Below are 24,692 nucleotides of genomic sequence, written 5' to 3'. Positions count from 1 at the left end.
TGCTTCGTCTAGTAATGTAATGTTAATTTCGAATGAACAATGCATTTTCCCGGTTTCAATTGTTCAACGAATTGCGTTTTCGAGTTAAATAGGTTGGAGTTGTGAATAGTGTCATTTATTAGTTGCGGCCCGAGTTGCGGCCTGCAGGGTTACAACAGTTGGGGCCTGAGCCGCAACTGTAGAGGAATGATGACGTGGAGGGGACTTGAGGCCGGAAATGGGGACGGGGTTAGTGATGCCCTTATTTAAGTGTAGACGTAAATACTAGTAATACTAAATTCAAAACGTGTAAAATATCAAAAATAATTGTCATTCACTATGATTTTTAGTTTGATTTGATTATACTCTTATTTTTATGTGCAGTTAAATAACAATAATATTTGTAAAATTACAAATAAAATAAATAGTATACTTAGAAGTTAACAAAACATAGTTAGAAAAAAATAATAATAATAAAAAAGGATGAAATATAAAAAATTTAATAACGGCCTAAACAGTTAAATTATTGTATGATGTGCTTTTTTATATTTTCAAAAATATGGATACTGGCATAAATTAATTATCGTGCTTAATAAAATAATGCAATATTTAAATTGTATTAATATATATATAACAATTACTTAATATTATATTATATACTATTATTAATTATTTTTCGACCCCACGAGTTTGGTTTTTATAGGGTCCGTCATTGAGTGGAATGTGAATCTCTTTTCTATTTATAATAATTTTGAACTAGGACTCCTATTCATGGATGGACCCTATTCGCGAACGGAGGAAGTACTTTCATTTATACTACCCTCTCCATCTCATTTTAAGTTATACATTTTCTTTTTTTGGACGTTTCACTCTAAATGACACATTTATTAAAATAGAAATATTATCACTCTCTCTAACTTTCCTTCTTTTACTTTATTTTTTCTATATTTAACTCACAAAATAACACTATATAAAATCTCGTGTCGAATAAGAAATGTTTCATTTAAAGTGGGAGACTGGATTACTAATTTATTTGTAAATAAGAAGTAAAAAAATTTAATTGATGGAATTCAAGTGCGCTTTTATTTTTATTTTTTATTAATCTCCAATTTTATAATTATTTGTATTTATATTATGATATTCATAAACTAAAAGTTGATAAATAAAACTTCAATACTTATATGATTAAAATTTTAAAAATGTACATAATTTAAACTTTTACAATTAGTAATATAAATATGAAAACTACACTGTTATATACAAAAAATTACTCCATAAATTAAATTCCTAAAATTGACCATCCACAATGCCGCCCAGCCGAGCGCCGGCGCTGGGCGGTCTATTGCAGTCGCCCAGCCGAGCGCAGCGCTGGGCGGTCGCGTGGCGCTGGGCGGTCCGCTCGGCGCTATTGCAGTGCCCGGATCGCCCAGCGCACCGCCTAGCGCGAAATTAAAATTTTTTTCCCCGAAACACTATATATACGCGCTTTGCTCGTCATTTTTTTTTCCGAAACACTATATATACGCGGCGACGACGGAGACGAGGAGTGAATTGACACTCCTTTTTATTATTGTATTTTTTTTAAATTAATGTATTTTTTAAATTATTGTACTTTTAAAAATTTTAATATTATTATTAAACTTTTCCCGTATATGTCTCGTAAATTAAATTTCGTATATTGTGTGATTGGTAATTATTTCATTTTGTATATATTCGTTAATAGTGATGTGGATATTATGTGGCTAGGCTATGGCTGGGCTATTGCTGAGCTATTTGTTTGTTTTGATGATATGGCAGGAGGATTTTTAGTGCTGATGATGTGGTAGTGGCTAGACTATGGCTGGGCTATTGCTGGGCTATTCCTATTGTGGATGGTCTTACTTAATTTAAAAGAAATGATTTGCATGCATTATTTAATAAAATACATCATCATATGTCGTGTATTCAAAGTCCAAAGTCAAAATCCCTTTTCACCATTATCTCTATTTGGCCTCCCTTCTTACTATTTGTTCTTCACTAGACAAATAGTTTTACAGAAAAAACAAAAACAAAAATTATTACTCCCAACGTCTCAAATTAATTGTCCATTTTTACCATTTTCGTCCGTCCCCCATTAATTGTCCAATTTCATTTTTTACAATAATAGTAATAGGTCTCACGTTAATTTCACTAACTCATTCCACTTACATTTTATTATTATTAAACTATTATATAAAAGTGAGACTTATATTCAACTAACTTATTCAATCAATTTTTCTTTATATTTCTTAAAACTCGTGACAAAATTAAAGTGGACAATTATTGAAGGACGGAGAGAGTACTATTTTGCGCTTGTGAGACTATTCGAGTTCTGAATTGATGATGAAAGTAGATTAGAGCATCCCCATCCGTGCTCTTGCCAAAGAGCACGGATGTGGGCCCGAACTCACTTTTATTACTTTTTACTTCGTGCTCTTAGGCAAGAGCACAACACCCACATACATGCTCTTCCGCAAGGACCTGCTCAAGGGTCCCACCATTCTATTATTCAATTTAAATAAAAACATTTCCACAATATTAGAATGCATTAAAAAGACTCGGAATATTATTACAAATTACTAAAAAATTAAAAATTACATAATTCAAATCCTAAAAATTAAAAATTACATAATTAAAATCCTAAAAATTTAAAATTACATAATTAAATTCATAAAATTAAAAAAACCACTACTCGTGGCCAAATTTCGCCCAAATGTGATTGATTAGGTCTTCTTGTAGCTCAGTGTGGGTTCGGGTATCGCGCATTGTGTGTCTTGTTTCGATCCTCTTGCCCACGTCGTATGCACACCTCGGCGTGGGGGAGACCTCGCGTTGAGCTTCCAGCTTCATCCTCGTCGTAAAAGTTGGCCGCCCTCGGTCCTTCGTCAGCTATAATCATGTTGTGTAAGATAATACACGTGTACATGATGTCGGTGATATTGTTAACGTACCACAGCCGAGACGGGGCCTTCACAATGTTGAATCGGCGTTGAAGGACCCCAAAAGCTCTTTCGACGTCTTTCCAAGCAGACTCTTGACGCTGCGCAAAAAGAACCCGTCTCGGGTCATGCGGATTGCTGAACGTCTTCACGAAAGTCGACCACCTTGGGTAGATACCATTGGTGAGATAGTAACCCATGTGGTATGCATTTCCATAAACGGTGAAGTCGATCGCCGGTGCTTCACCATTCAAAACATCATTGAAGAGTGGTAAAGAATAGAACACGTTCAAGTCGTTGTTGGATCCGGAAACACCGAAATATGCATGCCAAATTCATAGGCGGTAGTCAGCGACCGCTTCAAGGATAAGTGTTTGGCCGCCGCCTTTGTGGCCGCATAAGTATTGCCCCCTCCAAGCAGTCGGGTAATTCTTCCACTTCCAATGCATGCAGTCAATGCTGCCAAGCATACCGGGAAAATCGTGGACTGTTTCTTGAAGATTAAGCAACCGTTAACAATCATCGATGTTGGGTGCCCGAAGGAATTCCTTACCGAAAGCAGAACGAACGCCGTCGCAAAAATTTTTAGGCATAGGATTCCAGTTGACTCACCCACATGCAAATACTCGTCGAAGAGGTCAGCCGTTTGCCCAGTAGCAAGTTGTTGGATGGCACAAGTACACTTCTGCAACGCCGAAAGACTTTGCCTACCGGTTGTGTCCCTAGTTGATTGAAAGTATTCAACACGGGCGGACAATGTGTTGATAATACGCATAAACAACCGTTTTGACATGCGAAAATGGCGCCGGGAGTAATCCTCCGGAAACCGCGACTGGTCGGAAAAATAGTCGGCAACGAGCCTTTCGTTGGCTCCCCCCCGGTCACCAGGGATGTAGCGGCGAATTGATCTAGTTGGTCGAGGAGGAGGGGTGGGGGTAGTGGCGGGGATATAGGCTTCATAGGCGGCACGATATTGTTAATAGTATTCTTGTTCTTCGCGCTCCGTTTCAGCAATGATATCGATGAGATCCATTTTTAGAGAGGGATTGAGTGAGAGAGGAAGACGTAGATGAGTTGGATGAAAAATATGAATGAGAGATGAATTGATGTGAAAAATGGATGATGAATGTGTATTTATAGATGATTTTGAGAATAAAAAAATTAAACAAAAATAAAGAAATTCAAAAATACAGTAATAAAACGACCATATTTTTTGGAATCTGAAAATATTTTTTAAAAAATTTTTGATATTATTTTCAATTTTTTTTAAAAAAAGAAAAAATGAAATTGCCAACGGCATTGCCGTTGGCCAATCAAAAAACGCCACGTCAGCTGCTCGCTGGCATGGACGTGCTAGATGCATCGAGCTGCGCCGTGCCAGCGGCAAGAGTGCAACGGCGAGCAGGGCGGTGCCGCGCCAGCGGCACGGACGCCGTCCGTCGGCGCGAGCACCGCTGCGGATGCTTAACTGTCTAATTGCTTTTTGACCTTTGCAAATTACTGCTTACACAATTTCAGTCATTGACACGATGAAAAGAAACATATTTTCACCACAAATATACCATAGATAGTAGTATTTCATTTTAAGTTAATCTATTATTATAAAAATAAATATTTAATCTCTTTAACTTTTTATTATAAAGTACTACCTCTGTCCCACAATAATTATCACTCTTTTCTATTTTGGTCGGTCCTACAATAATTATCACACTTCATTTATAGTATAAATGATAAGTATATCTCACATTCCACTAACTCACTTCACTCACATTTTATTATAAAACCAATATTAAAAAATGGGTCGCACATTCCACTAACTTTTTCAAACAACTTTTCTTTACATTTCTTAAAACTCGTGCCACCACCAAGTGTGACAATTATTGTGGGACAGAGGGTGTATTATTTCTCCTACTTTAGTTTCTGTATACTCTCCTTCCTCAAGAAATAGTACCGTAGATAGTTTTAACATATTGTACCGTTCTAAAAAATTAGATTAGTTCTAAATATAAATTTTTTTTAATCAATTCACTTCACTAATAATGTAAACCTCACAATCCAGTGATACTACTTTCACTAACTTTTCCTTATATCTCTTTTGTACTCCCCCGTCCCTCTGTAGCTGAGTCGTATTACCTTTTGGGTTGTTCAATTGTAGCTGAATTGTTTCCTTTTTTGGAAAAAAAACAACAACTTTTCTTCTCTCTTACTTTACTTTCACTTACTTTATTTCTCTTCATCTCTTTACCTTTTCCCTTTTGTACTTTATTATTCATTTACTTTAATTCACTTAACACAATTTTTTCTTAAATTCCGTGCCGAAAAAAATGCCTCTACTACAAAGGGACGGAGAGAGTACTTTTTTATCTTTTTTTTTATTTTGCCAATTACACATTAAAATTCGTATCATTTACAAGTTTGATAATTTTTTAAAGACGGATTGAGTATTACATTCGGTGATTAAAAGAATGTACGTATCCAACTACGGAACTATAAGTATTTGATTTACATTCCATATAAGAGTCCATTTCACATGGATTTATCGGCTAAGAATTTTGCTAGTACTGTACTGTGTTAGTTTGTGAGAAATTGTTGGAGAAGGAAGAGAACAGGAAGGAAGAAGGAAGAAGAGGATGATAATCTCATGGTAGGAGTTGATGATGTGTGTAGAAATTCATAATGGAAACTCCATTGAAAGGAGGAACTTTTATTTACTCAAAATAGAAAATTACGAAGATATGAAACATCATTAAGGAACGAGAGCTATTTATATGAGATGGCTCAAGCTAAGATGAAAAATATCTTCCTAACTAACTTTCCAACTAACTCATTTCCCTTTCACGCTTATGCTGACTAAGAGCTGACGTGTAGATGACTAGACTCCACCTCATTGCTTCCTCACTCTCATGCATGCACACGATTCATTTCCTTCAACATGCCCCGTCAAGATGGACTGTATATGCTATTGAAGTTCACCTTGTCTAAGATATTCTAGCAAGCACTTTCTCATAGTGGCTTGGTGAAGATATCAGCCAATTGTAGGTTATTCCGTATGTGCAGAGGCTTAATCACTCCATTCAAATATTTCTAACTGTGTGACAATCAATTTCTATATGCTTTGTTCTCTCATAGAAAACTGGGTTGGAGCATATATAGATGGCTAGTTGATTATCACAATATAAAGGAACAACCTTTTCTACTATTACTCCAAAATCACCAAGTATGGCCACAGCCCGCCCAGACTATTTCACAAGTAGCTTGAGCCATAGCTCTATATTCTGCCTCTGCAGATGATCTAGAGATTGTGTTATGCTTCTTATAGCTTTCCAAGAGATCATGAAGTTCCAATGAAGAGGCAATATCCTGTCATAGATTTTCTTGTACCAGGCCAGGCAGCCCAATCTGCATCTGATAATATACTCAGATTTGGCTTGCTGCTGCTGGAGTAAAATAGACCATGACATGGGCTTGCTTTCAGGTATTTCAGAACCTTCTCAGCAGCTTGCCAGTGTTCAATGCATGGTTTTGAAATGTACATAAAATTTGTGAACTGCAAAAGTAATATCTGGTCTGGTGATGCAGAGATAGAGAAGTCTTCCAATTAATCTTGTATACTTGGAAGCATCTTCCAATAGTGTTCCTGAATCCAGTTACAACTTCTTCAGAGGATCCATGGGAATTGCTGATGGTTTACTACCCATAAAGCATGTATCCTTTAGCAAATCCATGGTATATTTTCTCTGTGAAATCTGGATCCCTTTCTTATTTCTAGCTACTTCAAGTCCAAGAAAATATTTTGGATCACCAAGGTCTTTGAACTTGAAGTGTTGTGTCAGAAACTTCTTGAAGTCATTAGTCATCTCTGGAACTGTAGTAGCAACCAAGATATCGTCTACATAGACCACTATTCCAAAGAATCCAGCAGCACCATCAGATTTATAGAAAAATGAATGATCAGATGCTGACTGGTGTAATCTAAAGCCTTTGAGAACTTCTGATAATTTCAGATACCACTGTCTTGAAGCTTGCTTCATACCATAGAGTGATTTCTTCAACTTACAAACCAATGTTGACTCAGGAGTAGCCCCTTCAACAGTCAGCCTATCTACTTCAAGACCCGGTGGTAGAGTCATGTAGATATCTTCTTCTAAATCTCCATAAAAAAAAGCATTATTGATATCTAAATGAGTTAAAGACCAGCCCTTGATTGCAGCCAAAGCAAGCATCATCTTTACTGCTGTAAGCTTAGCAACTAGAGAGAAAGTATCTAGAAAATCAATTCCCTCAAGTTGTGTGAAGCCTTTGGCTACTAATCTGGCCTTATATCTCTCCACTGAAGCATAAACATTATACTTCAGTCCTCACAAAAGCAAAAAGCTCTTCTTGCATTGCCAACTGCCACTCTTTTATAGGTGCGGCTTGTTTGTAGGTAGTGGGCTCATAGATGGCAGACATGAGGACAACATACTTTAGGTATTCAGGAGTGAGTTTTGAGAGGTAAAAATGAGCTGAGATTGGATAGAGAGATGAAGGAGAGACATGATTGCACACAAAATCTGTTAAGTGTGCTGGCTGTTTTGTGGATCTGTCTGCTTTTGTGATTGTTGAGCTAGGCTGATTATTTGATGATGGTGAATTCAGTGGAGGAGAAGAAGAGAGATTGGTGTTTTGGTGTTATTTGTAGTGTCAGAGGATGGGAAATTTATCTGAGAATTTTCTGGAAAATCAGATATTGTGAGATGAGATAAGGGAAAGACATCTTCATGAAAGACAACATGTCTTGTTATGATTTCTTGCTTGGAATCCACTTCAAGTAATTTATATCCTCTGTAATCAGAATGATAGCCTAGAAGAACATATTTAGTGGCTCTAGGTGAGAACTTATCTCTGTCTTACCTCTGTACAAAGTTGAAGCATAGCACATGCATCCAATCACTCTTAGGTGTGTGTATGAGGGAACCTTTTGAAAGAGGGCTTGAAAAGGTGTGATATTTTCTAGTAGTACATAAAAGGGGGTTCTGTTTATGAGATTTGAGGCATTTAGGGTACAATCTCCCCAATACTGTATATGTAAATGAGATTGAAACAAGAGGCTTCTGGCAACATTTAGGAGATGTTTATGTTTTCTTTCAACCCGTGCATTTTGTTGTGGGGTTTCATCACAAGAATGTTGTATAATGGTTCCAAAGGAAGTATATAAAGAAGGGAGGTTGAAATCTGGTGCATTGTCAGTTCTTATGGCTTTGATTTTTCTGGAAAATTGAGTGAGAATGGTGTTGAAAAAATGGTTTAGGATATAATGCACATCTGATTTATTTTGCATCAGAAAAGTCCACACAAAACGTGAACAATCATCAACAATAGTAAGGAAATACTTGTATCCCTGGTTAGTGCTGGGATTGAAAGGTCCCCAAACATCACAATGTATGAGATCAAATATCTCAAAGGCAATAGAGTCTGATTTATTGAATGAAAGGTGTTGCTGTTTAGATAAAGGACAGATTTCACATAAGGAATGATTTTTATTGCTGAAAGAAAGAATATCAGACATAGATTTCAACCTGTTGAAAGATAAATGGCCAAGCCTCATATGCTAGGTATCTATACTAACAATTGAATTGATACTAAGAGAATCAGATATGGGGTTACTAGTACAAGTGGAAGCACCTTTGTGAAGGTTAGGCTTAGAATCCAGATTGAGTGTGTACAAGTTTCCCAATCGACTACCCCTCCCAATCACAGTTGCCTGAGAAGCTTCCTGAATTTCAAGAGAATCAGGTGTGAAAATGACATTACAAGACAAGGAATTTGTCAAGGAACTATCATATATGAGATTAAAAGTGAATGAAGGAACATAGAGAACATAGTGAAGAGTTATAGAGGGGCTCAAACACATTGTTCCTATGTGAGAGATAGAAGTTGTTGCACCATTAGGTAATCTGACAGAAGCATTCTGGATAGGTGATGAAGAGCTAAAAAGAGATAGGTTGCAACATACATGATGAGTAGCTCATGTATCCAAAAACCCAAAATGACCCTTCCTGTATATCACATCTAGAAAGAAACTGTTTAAATTATAAAAATAAAATTCAAGAAGAGAAATCAATATTGAGCTTAAAAATCTAATAATCATTCAATACCTCTAAGCAGGACAAATCCTCAAGGGACTTCAACTGGAAATCATCAAATTCCTCTCCAATCCTCTGTCCCTGTTGATTAACAGGAGCAAGGTTAACAAATCTGATATCATCTTTTATCCTAAACCAAGTAAAATCATATTTGATAAGTAATAAATCCAGTCCTTAAAGATAAAGAATATCAAAACAGTAGATTTAAAAATCCAATCCTCAAAAGTAGCTACCTCTTTCTAAACTGTTTGACTTCTTCAACATCAGCATTTATGACAACTTTGGAGGCTTGAAAGTGAGTAGAAACCCGAATTTCACCTAATAAATAAACAACATGTTATTTATCAAAAAATAAAAGGTAACCACCCAATATCTAGACAATGATATAACTCTTTAAAAATAAATAACCTCTAAAAAATTGCACTTGCAAAACTGAACAATAACTATTGGAATGATCGCTTCACTTTTTTTGAGCCGATCCAGATATAAGTCCACATTTGAATCTCATATTATGCAAAACAACTTATTATGGATGAAATAAATGATACAGAATCAGTTCAACTAAACATAACATAAAGCATGATTCAAAATATATTACTGAACTTACTTCTCATCAAATATTTCAATCTCAATTAACCTATACTTGGACTGAGCAATCACTCTTCCAGGGCCAGTTATCACACCAATAACATCTAAAAGTAATACATTAAGAGTTATCACACCAATAACATCTAAAAGTAATACATTAAGATTGACAAAAAATCACTTTCAATATATGCAGAACATTAGGAAAGATAATAGATAAGAAAAGTCAATTAGAGGCCAGCAAAAAGCATACCAAAGAAGGATGAATCATCCACTAGTTCAAACTGTGAAATTTCACTGAAGGGCTTGAAATCATACATTTCTCTCAAAAAACCTATTATCATTCACCTCAACCATCTCTATCTTCACATTCATCAAAAGTCTAAATTGATGATTAGTAGTTTTATTTCTGAGAGAGTTAGGCCTGACAAAGAAGTTTTTTATACCAAAAACTCCTCCTTCTTTAAGATTAGAACCAAGATTCTGGAGCAAACCATTTGAAAAAGTGGCTTAAATTCTAGTCCCCTGAAAACAAAAAAACAAAACAGATGACTCAAACAATAAAAACTTCTAATCAATTGTAGTAACTATTTATAGACAAAGATAGCAGGGAGATTTACCAAATAGTATCTACCTTTGAATCATGTAAAACACACTCCAAACTATTGTCATTCTTCTCCTTTGGTAAACCTTGATACAAATGAACACACCTGACTTTAATAGTTGAATTGGTTATTGACTTTAATAGTTGAATTGGTTATTGCCTTGCAGGCATTCATACATTACAGAGAAGTATATACAAATCCATTTCAGTGACAGAGAGGGGAGACAGCAGTGACATAAAGGAAGGTCAAGAAGATAAAATAACATGTAATGTCAATCCTATAAGCATTATCTGTGCTTACAACTTGGAGCAAATAAGTGTCTTTTAAAACTACACTACAACATAGACATCAATTAGTTGCAAATAATAATTATAATGTTACATTGCTCTGCAGGTAAGTTGTAACTAAGAGGTATAGACAAAGCCAATTCTTGAGAAAAGGGGGAGACATTAGTGACAGAGAATGGAGATCAAGAAGACTTTTTACAAACCTGGTAAGAATGTACATTACTGCAACCAAATATGGAATACACATTCTAATAGTCTACTGAGTTTATAGAGAAATCAATAACTAAAAACTCCATATATGTATAAAAAAATGCAGCAACATAGGATATACTAGTGTAAGAAAAGTGACGCCAAGAAGATCTTCTACCAAATGGTAAGACAGTATATTATTGCAATTTAAACAACTCTATTAGAAACACTTAGTCTACTGATTTTGTACAGTAGAAAATTACTACAAACTCTACATAAGTGCAGAAACGATCCAACAACAGAGGAGACAACATTGAAAGAAAAGGGAGGCCAAAGATCTTTCACAAAAAGTGTAAGAATGTAGATTACAGCAATGAAAACAATACTAACAGAAACAGTTAGTCCACTGATCTTGTACAACAACCAATAACTATAGAATGTTTACATGTGCAGAAATAAGGCCACAAATGGAGAAATAACAGTCAAAAGAAAGGGAGTCCAAGAAGATCTTTAAGCATAATGGTAAGACATTCAGAGATTAAACATTTAGACTACTGATTTTATAAGAATGAAAGAAATATAGATCTACCAAAAATCGAGCTAATCACTATGATTGGAGTTGGATATAAGTTCTTAAGAGAGTGAAGCTAAACTGATTTGTAAAATGAGTGAATAAACGTATTTATAGAGGAGGGAAACCAGCCTACACTGCACACATGTACACCAAAACATATTCCCAAAAAAACAGAATGATTAGGTGAACCTTTCACATATCTCGGTTAAAATATAGCTCAAATAATATTTTAGTAAGTATTAAATAAGTATGAAAACAATAAAAGAGTGTTAAGAATGCATTACAAATATTAGGTTTTAAATTAGCCGAATTAATATTAAGGAATATAAAAGAGTGGCAGTAGTGCATTGGAAAACGAATAAAACAGTAAAAGTTATTAAATGAATGGCCCATTTGCCAAGCCCAATAAATGACCTTGCTGATTGATATTTCTCTATTTAAACTAATCCAATTTTACAGGAATGAAAAAGGGATTCATTTATAACCCTAAAAAGTAGCCGCCAGCCACCCTCTCCAAGAGATTTTGGAGAGAGACAAAAAGTTTCACGTAGTCTGATACATACAGAGAGACTACAAAAGTTCTGAGAAGAGATTCTTCCTTAACAAACTCTTCAAGTCTATAAAGACTAGAAGAAATCCAAAACAATGCATATTATAAGGTAACCTACTTCATAAATAATATTAGTTTAGAAACAGTCCAATAAGTATCTTGATACCCCTTCCATATCAGATTACCAATTACTCATTTTAGTTCCAATATCACTATTGTATTCCTATTCTCTCTCTGGTTAATGTGTTTTCCAATAAAATTTACACTACAATAGATCTAACTATAGTAGGAGAAGGATAGAATTTGTATTCATTGCATATTCCAAAGTGTGCACTGTACAATTAAAGAATTTCTATTATACATAGTTGAAAAACTAATATCTCCATTTTTATGCACATGTTATGAATTCATTTAAGGAATAGAAACAATTCATGCATAAAGCATAAATCAACAAATATTATAAGGAGATTCAGGGCAGACAAACTTTTCAAGTAATTACATAAATTTACATGATAATTATTTCACTACTCTCTACAAAAAAATGTACAGTAGGGGTTAGTTATCAACATGGTGCCATTAATTCCTATACTTGATGAGATACATATCATTTATCCCAATCTGTTTCAAACCATAAATCAAGCAAGCTTCTTTTATTTAGTTATTCTAAAACTGGGTATGTATATATATCAAAAATACAATCAAATCTTATTTGCAGATATGGTACGCTACAGCCTTAATGTATAATTTCCATTATTTATTGAACTGTTTCTCCCTATATTTACATACTCTAATTTCTTAAAAATATATATACATCAATACTAACAGATTATTTACTTTTTTCATGTATAAATTGCATTGGAAACAGATTTATTACTTTAGAAAATTGCTTAGCAAGAAAGATTGGTGTATTTATTAATCTCTCTCTCACACACAATCTGTGTCTCTATCTCTATCATCATCTCGTTCACTCTCTCTCTCTCTCTCTCTCTCTATCTCCATCTCTCACCCCATAAACGTGTTTATAAGGATTTCTCTTTCTCTCTATCCTATTTTTCATTTTCTAATTTGTGATCTGATTATCTTCTCTTTACCTTTGCATTTTAATTTACAGAAAATGGTGATATTAGTTGAATAAGGATTTCAATAGCATGGGATAAGATCTATGAAATAAAGATACCAATACAAATAATTAAATGGATTCATCATCATTATTTCTTACTTACAGAATCATAATACATAAAAATGTGATTATATTTTCTTGCATACCTGGGAATTATATTATAGAAAATTCACTCCATTCGAGCATTGGGAAAAAAGATTTCTTCTTTATTGTCTCATTTTCACAATTTCACATGTGGAGAAAACTTGTTTTCTAAACTACTTTAATATAATAGTGACAAAGAAATAGCAAGAATAATAAAATAAAATAAAATAAAAATACACAGCAGTTTCTCATTTCCCGTCCAAAAGGGTATTATAATAACTTCTGCCAACTGCCACTTTTAACTAGTATAGATTAGACATTCAAACTATTTTTTAAGTATAAACAATAATTTGCATTCGCATAAATAAAAATATTTGGAATGGTTAAAATGCCAAAATCAAGAAAGTGAATCACAACAACTGGATTTAGCATTAAGAACATTAGCAATGGGGCGCCCTTAAGCGCGCCCTATGCACCGCCACGTCATCATTTTTATCCTCATACCCTCCCACCTGCAGTGTAGCGCCCTAAGGCACACCCTATGCATTTTCTTTTATTTGAATATTTAAATAACTACAAAAATTGGGAAAAACTTCATTTCATTTATAAAAATTAATACATTACAATACGAATTAAAAAAATGCGCAAACTCAGCTATGGCGGTTACGGGCCCACACTTCTTCAATCATGTCGTTCATGAGCTGGGCATGGTCTTGTTGGTTGCGTATTGAGGCCAGTCTAGATAGAACCTCATTGAAGCCCGTCGGTAATACTCTAGCGGGGGCTTGGTCGCTGTGCTGGACGAGCTAGATACACATTCATCATCGTTCCAGTCGGTGATGGTCCCACCTTCATGCTCGACTATCATGTTGTGCATGATTATGCACGCATACATGACATCGGTGATGACTTCCTTGAACCAGAGATGAGCCGGCCCTTTCACAATTGCCCACCGTGCTTGGAGCACACCAAATGCCCGCTCGACATCCTTCCGTGCCGGCTCTTGCTTTTGCGCAAATAAACCCTCTTCTCACCAATTGGACAGCAGATCGTCTTCACAAAAACAGGCCACCGTGGGTATATGCCATCGGCCAAGTAGTACCCCATGTGGTATTGGCGCCTGTTGGCAGTGAACTCGATGGTCGAGCCGTTGCCATTGCATTGCTCGGTGAAGATGGTGGATGAGTTAAGGACGTTAATGTCGTTGTTCGACCCGGCCATGCCGAAGTAAGCATGCTAGATCCAGAGCCGATGGTCAGCGACGGCTTCGAGGATCATCGTCGGGTGGCTGCCCTTGTATCCACTAGTGAATTGGCCTCTCCACGCCGTCGGACAATTCTTCCACTCCCAGTGCATACAGTCGATGCTCCCTAGCATCCCAGGAAAGCCGTGCGCCGTCTCGTGCATCTTCATCAGGCCCTGGCAATCAACGGCAGTCGGCCTGCGCAAATATGTGTCGTCGTAGGTCTCCACAACTCCCCTACAAAATCTCTTCAGGCACTCACGGCCTGTTGTCTCCCCGAAGTGGAGGTACTCGTCGAAAATGTCCGCTGTGGTGCCGTAGGCCAACTGACGGAGTGCAACCGTGCACTTTTGCAACGGTGTAAGGCCGGGTCTGCCGACGCCATCTTCCCGATACGTCATGTATTCATCACGTGACGACAAAGTCCGGACAATGCTGAGATAAAGGTAACGCGACATTCTAAACCGGCGGTGAAAAACGATCGGTCCCCACCGTGGTTGCTCGACAAAATAGTCTGCAATCTGACGTTGGTGAGCTGCCGCGCCCGCATTGTCGCGTCGGACAACCGTCCGACATCGAATAGGCCTGTGGATCTGCTCCGCCGCCGCCTCCTCGCGCTGCATTTCGACTAAGCATTCCGCCATGGCCTCTTCAACGCCTACATCTAAGGCTTCCGAGGTCGGACTACCTGACTCCGAGGAACTAGAACTAATGTCGTCGTCGTGGTTCATTTTGGTATGTGAGAGATGAGAGATGCGAGATGTTCGTATGAACAAGTGAATGAGAAACGAGGTTTAAATAGACAAAATTCGAAAAAAAATTCAAAAACGCGTGTCATCGTCCGCCGAGCCCACAATGGTGCCCGATGCCGCGGACGATAGGCTATCGTCCGCGCTTCTTCCATGCCCGAAGCTTAGGGCGTGGGCATAGGGCGCGCCCTATGGCGAGCACCCACAATGGAGGCATCGTCCTATGCGTGCCATCGAGCGCCCCATTGTGGGTGCCCTAACCCAGAAAAGGGCAATGGCATATATACGAAATGACGATACTGTCCCCGAAATGACGATACTGTCCCCGATGCTGTCATACTAATCTATAAATTCAGTAGCTTCGCCACTCGCCTTCACCGAATCAGATTTCTCTCTCACGCGCCACCGCCTGCCACCATAGGCACCACTGCCTCCAACCAAATAGATAAGCTCGGCCGCAATTCGGAGAGTCCAATGAACTCAACCACCCCACCAGACAACCATGCACCTAGGAATTCCCAATCAGAAGCGCAGCTGCTGCAAGCAGACGAGAATGAATCCCGCCGATTACTGCCCCTATCCGCCTCGCCGAAATCCGACGCCGCTCCGATTCAATCCGAGGTCGACGAAGACGAGGAAGCGGCGTACGATGCGCGGCAGAAGATCCTGATCGCCGATTTCGAATTGGATACCCCCAATTACTCGGGGGCGCCGCCGTTCTCATGGAAGAAGCTGTGGATGTTCACCGGTCCGGGGTTCCTCATGAGCATCGCATTTCTAGATCCCGGGAATCTCGAGGGGGATCTTCAGGCCGGCGCTATTGCGGGATACTCCCTGCTGTGGCTGCTGATGTGGGCGACGGCGATGGGGCTGCTGATTCAGCTGCTGTCGGCGAGATTAGGGGTTGCCACCGGGCAGCACTTGGCGGAGCTCTGCCGCGATGAGTATCCGGATTGGGCGAGGATTGTGCTGTGGTTCATGGCGGAGGTGGCTCTGATTGGGGCTGATATTCAGGAGGTGATCGGAAGCGCCATCGCTATTCAGATTTTGAGCCGAGGGTTTCTTCCTCTCTGGGCTGGTGTTCTAATTACTGCTGCTGATTGGTAATTTCTCTTTCTGCAGTGATTTTATCGATATTTTAAAAGTTTTTACTTGTGTGCCGAAAAATCGAATTAGAGAGAGCATAGGAGATTGAAGCTGGAAAAAATCATATGGTAAAAAAAACGAATTTTGTGTGAAGGTAGAAATGTTGGTTTTACTATTTTAACTTGTAACTGTAGAATATAATTTTTACTTCGATTTTTGGTATTTTTTGCTCTTTCAGCCAAGTGTCTGTTAAGCTAGTTTGTCTTATGTGGAAACCACCATATGTTTTTTCATGCTTCTAAGGCCATCCGCAACGCTGTCTCTTATCCGTCTCTTAACCGTCTCGTCTCTTCTCTTAACTATTCATAGGCCGACTACACTTTTCGCTCCATCTCTTAACTAAGAGACAGAACCTGCAACACTCATTCTCTTATTCGTCTCTTAACCATCTCATCCCTTAACTATTCATTCAATTTCATTTTTTATTTTTATTTCCGACAAATTCAATTAATAAAAACACACTTCGTTAAATAAAATAAAAATTACAACTTAAAATCCTAAAAAAAATACATAATTAATATCGTGGCAAAATAAATAAAAAAAGACATAATTTAAAATACAATTTTATAGAAATTATAAAAACTACTCCGTCGGCGAATCATCCCCGGAGGCGGTGGAGGCGGAATACCAAGTTGTCCCGCCAGATACACAATGCCGGCATGATGGGCTTGAAATTGGGCAGGCATCATGCGGGAAGTGTTCGCCATCGTGGCGGTAAAGTACATGAACATTAAGGAGGAGGGCGGCCCTTGGGAGCCCGTCTGGCTTGATTCGCCTCGGCCCCTCTTCCCTCTAGCCGCCTAGTCCCTTGCGGCCGACGGCGCCCACGGGAGGACCCCCTGCATCGTCTGCCGTGCTCTTAACCTCCTGCGAGGCAACCTCTTGTGCGGCGCTACCTGAACCGCCCCCACTAGACGAGTATTGGCCACCCGCCGTGTGCTTCTTGCGCTTCGAGGTCGAGCCCGTGCTGGACTGGACACCGCCGGCCCACCTTGCCTCGTCTTTGACGACCTCCCAAACATCGACATATTTGAATTCTTTGCCGATGTCGTCGAAATAGACTCGCAAAGCCTATCTCAGAATGTCGGCTCCCGTGGCTCCGCTTTGGTATTGAGTCGCTTCAGTCTTGTAGATGCCGCTGAATTTTTTGACCTCTCTTCGGTCAAAGTGAGCGCGGAGCATCTTCAATGTGCGGCGGCAGGACCCCTTCGGCTTAATCTCGTTGTAGGCCTCGGTGACCTTTTCCCAGAAGCATTTCCGGATTTGTTGATTCCCGACGATGGGATCGTACGAGACGCTGATCCAGGTGTTGTACACATCCATCGTGTCCTTGCGGCTGTACGGATGCCGGCCTACATCCTCCTCCTCCTCGGCCGCCTCCGCCTCTTCCTCCACGGCGTCGAATGCCCTGGAGCTTCCATCGCCTCGTCCTCCTTCCGGAGTGGGTTCATCCGGATAATCCTCCCTAATTTGGAATAATCCCTGCGAATACCTCGGGGCGGAGGGACGAACGTATGCATCCACATCAAAATGGGGTGGTTGGTACCCTGCCGGCAGCGGCGGATGGAGGTTGGGGTCGAGTGGGGTCGGCCGACCCCACCGCCATCCCTGGTGAACTGCCGGAATACTCCTCCCAACGGCCCCCGACCCCACGGCGTTCGGAACTCTGCCCCATGATTCATCTTCAAGTTGCGCGCAGCTTTTGCACCTTCATTGTTATTTCCTCTACTGCTAAATCTTTTATGCGTGGGTTTAGGTTTGGGCCTTTTCATTTATTTTAATTAAAACATGCAGTGAATACTTTCTTCATAAATAATTTATCTCTATTATAATGGTTAATACTTTCTTTACAAATTACAACTAAGATTGCTCGTAATCTAAATTAATTTTAATTCAAATTAAGGGTTTGAGGCGTAGAGCATAGGCTGTGCAAAAAAAGATTCGGTGCATTATATTATAGGAGTATAGTTTATTGAACATCTTGTAGTCATGTTTTATTAATTAATTTATTTTATTATCGTAGTAACCGATAAATTTTAACCTAATTTTAATAGATATTCCTTCCGTCCGATAAAAATATGAATATTTAGAATGAAATGGAAATTAATGTACAATTGTTAAAATAAGAGATAAATGGAAAGAAAAAGTAATTATAGTATTGTTAGTGGAGAATGTGGCTCATCTACTAGAAAAGGAAGTTATGAAATACTATAAAAGGAGATAATTTTATGTGACATTCCAAAATGAAAATGTATTTATTTTTATGGGACGGATGGAGTAATATCTATCTTTTACTTTTAGTTATTGATTTTAGTTACCTTCTATTTTAGATTAATAGATACTCCATTCGTCCCACAGTAAAAGTCATATTTTGTCATTTCGGTCTGTCATACAATAAGAGTCACATTTCACTTTTGTCATAAATGGTAAATAGGTCTCACATTCCACTAACTCACTTCACTCACATATTATTATAAAAAATCAATATAAAAAAGCGGGCCTCATGTTCCACTCACTTTTCCTACCCACTATTCTTTACATTTCTTAAAACTCATGTCTACATCAAATGTGACTCATATTATGGGACGGATAGAGTATTCATTTTTTTAAAAATCTCGAGTTTCCATCAACTCTTCTAATGCTAATGGCGAACAAAAACAACAGCAACTAGAAGATATTTTCGCAACTAATTTTGACAGTTTCATAATATCGTAGAAGTACATATAAAATAGAGATATTTCATTTATAATGTGTCTTTATAAGTATATATATTAGTATATTTTATTATTTCTTTCGACCCCACGGCATTTTATTCCTGGATCCGCCATTGCCTGCCGGCGTCGACGAGCCTTGGGTGCCCGGCGTCGACGAACCGGAACCCGAACCACCCAATACATCGTACATGCCCCCATTGGCCAAACTGATTGATGTCAAACCCGCCAGAGCCGCCACCGCCAGACATTTTGTGATGAAAATTGGAGAGGTTAGATTAAAATTGGAGAGGAAATAGAGATGATTTGGGAAGAATAGATATGTGTTTGTTTGTGTAATGAGGATGAAATAAAAGTATTTATAGAGTAAAAAAATAAAAATTAAAAAAGAAAAAATGGTCGAAAACGGTAATATTACCGGTTGATTTTTTATTTTTTTATTAAATTCGATTTTTAAAAAAATGATTTATTGAGTCAGCGTGACGAAGCCCACTCCCGGGCTGGCGAGTGGGCGTCACGCGTGGCGCTTGCGCGCGCCACGTCGCGCGGGCGCGTGGCGAGACCGTCGTCTCGGCGGGATGGTGACGAGACGGGACGCTGCAACGCGTCCCGCGTCCGTCACGTCTCGGAGGGACGAGATAAGAGACACCCGCGAGATGCGTTGCGGGTGCTCTAACGTCACTAACTTTAGATTCGGGTGGAAATCGTATTCATTTCTGCATAATGGTACTTTTAAAGTCGAAATTGTTATCTTCACGCCTAGGATATTACCTTTATGCCTAATAAATTGGTTGCTGAGAAAGAGAAAGATCCAACCTTTTCCATTTATTCTAGGCTAGAAATGTTCTTTTCTTGGGAAAAGCAATATTTGGCTCGAAAGGGTGTTAGATTTAGTGCTGTACACGTCTATCTGTTTGTCTGCTAGGTGATGAGTTGGTGACTGATATTTTTTTTGTCTGAAATTGCTTTACAGCTTTATATTTTTACTTCTTGAAAACTATGGAGTGAGGAAGTTGGAAGCTGTGTTTGCAGTTCTTATCTCAACTATGGGCCTATCATTTGCTTGGATGTTTGCTGATGCTAAGCCTAGCAGAAAGGAGCTTATAGTAGGTTAGAAGCTCTATCATGATCTCATTGCTCAAATTTGAAATGGGAAATTTATCTCATAGAAAATAAAAACAATTTAAGGGAATGACTTGGTCAAACTGAATAATTGTGCTCTTAACAGGTCTTTTGGTTCCACGTCTTAGTTCAAGAACTATCCGGCAGGCTGTGGGAGTTGTGGGCTGTGTGATAATGCCTCACAATGTGTTTTTGCACTCTGCTCTCGTACAATCAAGGAAAATTGACCCGGACAAGAAGGATCAGGTCCAAGAGGCGCTCATCTATTACTCTATCGAGTCCTCAGCTGCCCTCTTCGTCTCCTTCTTGATCAACTTATGTGTGACAACCGTGTTTGCTAAGGGTTTCAGTGGAAGCAAACAGGCAGAATATATAGGCCTAGTAAATGCAGGACAGTATCTAGAGGAGAAGTATGGTGGTGGTCTTTTTCCAATCCTCTACATATGGGGCATTGGGTTATTGGCGGCTGGGACGAGTAGTACAATAACTGGGACATATGCTGGACAATTCATAATGGGAGGTTTTCTCAATCTCCGTCTAAAGAAGTCACTAAGGGCCTTGATCACTCGAAGTTGTGCTATTGTACCAACTATAATAGTGGCATTGGTTTTTAACAAATCAGAATCATCCCTAGATATACTGAATGAGTGGCTCAATGTGCTACAGTCTATACAGATACCCTTTGCCCTCATCCCTCTTCTCACCTTGGTGTCTAAGGAACAGCTTATGGGAGCATTCAAGATTGGACCTTTACTTGGGGTAAGTCGAAAAATCCTTTACCACCCTAATTCAATTGCAACTATTGGATTTTAGTTGGCCTTGGATAGTATATTCTCCAATCGTCTAAGCTAAAAGTAACTCCTCGACATTGCTTTTGAAAAAATTCTTTTAATGAGATATCGTGTTTTTCTGTAGAATATTATTGCATTCGGTGTAACTCATCGACATGCCTTTCGAAAATATGCTTTTAATGAGATATCGTGCTTTTCTATAGAAAAATATTGCATACAGTTAACAAAACATGACATTCTTATTGTGTGAAAAGCGACCCTTGGAGGCTTATTTAATGTGGCAAGTATTGAACAGTACAATGTTGTATTGACTTAACTGCTTAAATGCTAGTTTCTTGGTTGTTGAAATGCATGTCTCCTTAATTCTAAAGTTAGGTAAGTAACTAATACACTGATGTTGTTGCACTGTAGAGGGCCGCGTGGACGGTGGCTGGGCTAGTGATGGTGATCAATGGATACCTTTTGCTCCACTTTTTCCTCTCCGAAGTCAGTGGTTTGTTGATTGGATCCCTCGTCTCAACTGGCACTGCAGCGTACATTGCTTTCGTGGTATATCTCATTTCACGTAGCGACTGTGAGCTATCTAACTGGCTAAGCCGATTCATTCCCAATACTTCTACATGTTGTGGTAACTGAGCCAATACTTCTTTAAGTGGAACCAACGGCGAGAGGGTTCTTTTATGAAACGGTATCTCTCTAACTCAGTCCGGATTTGGTCAAAATCCCAAATGCTGAAGTTTTGCACCATCCGTATATGTATATGTATATGATCATTGGAATAATTTAGAGCAGAACAAAAGTGATGATTTTCTGTTGATCCATCTAAGAGAGAATAGGGAAAAGGGCATATTTGTATATGCTGCAGCTAACGGTAGATCAATCGTGTTGTAATCATAATTTCACCAATATTCATTTGTTCTTAGATAATCTTGCAGTGTATGTAACTTAGTTCATTTTTATTCAAAAATCAAGAATAAAAATAAAAAAGAGTTTTAGTGTGCGTTTGTTTACTTTTATAGTAGTACCTTAGAAGAGTTCTAATCATATTTAAGAAGCTTCTAGTCAAATTAAGTTTCGAAAAAATTCGAATGTGATGAAATTTTTAAAAAAAATTATTATTTCATATTGATCAGTTATTTATCTCCCATCCCAAAAAATATATATATCAAAGATTACCAAAAGGCATTTAAGATGATAAGAGAAAGAGAAGAAAAGAACATAAAAAGTTTTAATTAAAAAAAATGCAAAAGAACCGAAATCAATTTCCAAATTAACTTAAAATACGAACACCCAAATCAATTTCCAAATTAACACTGCTGAAATAGAATTCTGTGACTTTTAAAAGTGGAATTTGAACATCGAATTAACTAGTAATACTAATGAGTAAAAATTTCATGGTCCATCCATACTAAGTTGACATAGTGAGTTGGTGTACCTCACCGATAATTTATTGACAAATGAAAATAAAAAGGGTTCCACATGCCATATAAAATAAACATCAATTCAATAAATCTAATTACACAAAATAGACATGTTTAATCATGAAAAGTGGCATTAATACTACTATTAAATTGGAAAATACCATCATAAAATAGGCGTGCAATATAATTACGATATATATGTATATTGACTTATTAATGTATGTAGTACTAAATATTTTACACATAAAAAAAATAATCATATTACATTATTTTTCATGCCAAGAAAAAAAAATCATATTATAACTCTTTGATCGCAGTAATAGTTTGATGTAACTAAACTTTTCGATAATCATCAAGCTGTTCCATTTAAAATAATTATATTTTTCAATTTGATTTTTTATTTTCTTATTTTAAAATTTTCATGAATTTTTTACATGATAATAAGAAAATAATTTAAATTATAAAATGATTTCTTAATATGCTAAGAAATTATAAGTTATAGTCATAATTTTTATTTGTGTACAATTTTGTATATATATATATAAATACAAAACAAGAAAAAAAAGGTATTGTTCATAAAACCTCAAAAAAGTACTATCAAGGAGTTTTAATATAATTTTTTTTGGCATGAAAAGTAATATAATATAGTATGATTAAATTTTTTATGTGTAAAATATCAAGTATTACACTAAAAGGTGCATATATATTGCACGCCTATTCTAATATTCTGTGATGATAATTTCCATAAATAATAGTATCACTATAATCTCAATTTCCATGCTTAATATAAGTCTATTTTGTGCAATTATTTTTATTGAATTGGTATTTAATTGATGTTGTGGGTCATTTTTTATTTCCATTTGTCAATGAATTATTGGTAAGGTATACCCAGGGGCGGAGCTAGAAATTTGTAGGAAAGGGGACAAATTTACATAAGAGGGAATTTTAAAATCTTGAAGAGGGACATTTAGTAGAAGATTAAAAGAAATTAATTTAAAATAGGTATATAAATACATGAGATGGAAAACATGAGGCGGGGCAATTGCCCCTCTTTTGTCCCATGTAAATCCGGCCCTGGGTATACCGACTCACTATGCCAATTTGGTATGAATGGACCATGGAATTTTTACTCGGAATACTTAATGGAAAGATGATTGATTCTATAATTCTAAAATTTAAAAATTGTCAACTTAGGATTTTTTGCAACATGAATATATTTTCCCTAACATTTCTACGGTGCAACTTGCAATGAGAGCCAACATTAAGTCTAACAACTACCGAACACAATGAGAGCCAGAGAAATATCCAGGAAGCAGATTACTGTATTAGTATACAAGTTATGAACTTAAATAAAAACTGCACATCAAACAATTAAAGCATGACATCGAATTTATAGAAGTATTCCCAAAAATAGATATATATGTAAAAAGCATGCCCTACATCAAATCATCATTTTTTATTTGTTTTGGATTCAACGTAAACTGACGGGAGATGCGAGGAGGAGAAATCAGCAGTCCTAATGAAACAGGGAAAGGCACTTGATTGAACCTGATTTTACGAATTGAACCTAATTCATCATCTCACTAAATCAAAACGAAACATGAGATTAGACTCAATTTTCCGAATTGAACCCCATTCCTCTCAATCATTTTAACATATATACTGACAAACACAACAAAAACGATCTCAACACACCAATCCAATCGCGAATGAGTAATTTCACCTCTTTCTCCATAAGCTTAGAGGAGATGTTTGGATAACACAGGGAAGGCGATCGTTACCGACGGTGGAGGAGCGGCGGCGGAGATAGGGTGTTGGGCGAAGGCAGAGCCGCGCGCAGAGGCGATAGCAATGGGTGGAATAACGGTTTGTTGTGGGGTTTATTCCCAATCTTGATTAATAGTTCAGGTAAAAAATATACAGTTGCATAACTTTTTTTTTTCATATTTCATGGTGGAAGATCAACAAAAATGTACGGTTTCATAGTCAATTGTTTTTCTACAATAAGATTAGAATACCAACTTCATATGTTTAAATTGTTAAAGTTTTTGCGTGATTACAAAAGATTATGAAATACTTACAAAGTAATAGACTAGTTTTACCATTTTGGTCTTCTACCAAAATTAGACCACTTTCTAAATATGAAAATTTTAAATTAATTAAATACTACCAATAATGTATACCCCACAATCAACTAACACTACTTCCACCACTTTTTTCCCCATCTCTCTTACTTTAACAATTATGCGTTAAAATCCGTGTCATTTACAACTTAGTCTATTTTTAGTGCACGGAGGTAGTATGTTACTAAAAAAGGTTTGGTAATTGATTTAAACGCCTAATTTGGCTATAGATTTGTATATGCACTCTCACTCCTGAATATTAAACCTAAATTTAGATAAGATTTAAATTCATTAGTTTTATTACTACATGATTTGATTCAGTCGTCTATTC

The 24,692-nt window shown here is 37.4% G+C and overlaps 1 protein-coding gene across 1 annotated transcript; it reads left to right on the top strand.

Moving 5' to 3' along the window:
* Positions 1–15,410: 15,410 nt before the first annotated feature.
* Positions 15,411–21,818, top strand: LOC121806196 (metal transporter Nramp2-like). Its single transcript, XM_042206155.1, has 4 exons — positions 15,411–16,150; positions 19,878–20,014; positions 20,133–20,785; positions 21,229–21,818. Exons 1-4 carry the CDS (start codon positions 15,522–15,524, stop codon positions 21,451–21,453), a joined length of 1,644 nt encoding a protein of 547 aa, XP_042062089.1. The 5' UTR covers positions 15,411–15,521; the 3' UTR covers positions 21,454–21,818.
* Positions 21,819–24,692: the final 2,874 nt, after the last annotated feature.

Source organism: Salvia splendens, chromosome 6 (genome assembly GCF_004379255.2).
Source record: "Salvia splendens isolate huo1 chromosome 6, SspV2, whole genome shotgun sequence".
In the NCBI taxonomy this organism is placed as follows: domain Eukaryota; kingdom Viridiplantae; phylum Streptophyta; class Magnoliopsida; order Lamiales; family Lamiaceae; genus Salvia; species Salvia splendens.
Note: the sequence above shows the minus strand (reverse complement) of the source record. Positions and strands in the feature narration are given on the sequence as shown.

Coding starts and splice junctions, on each gene's coding strand:
- LOC121806196 (XM_042206155.1), top strand. CDS start 15,522: ATGAACTCAACCACCCCACCAGACAACCATGCACCTAGGAATTCCCAA. Junction 16,151..19,877: donor CTAATTACTGCTGCTGATTG/GTAATTTCTCTT, acceptor ATTGCTTTACAG/CTTTATATTTTTACTTCTTG. Junction 20,786..21,228: donor AGATTGGACCTTTACTTGGG/GTAAGTCGAAAA, acceptor GTTGCACTGTAG/AGGGCCGCGTGGACGGTGGC.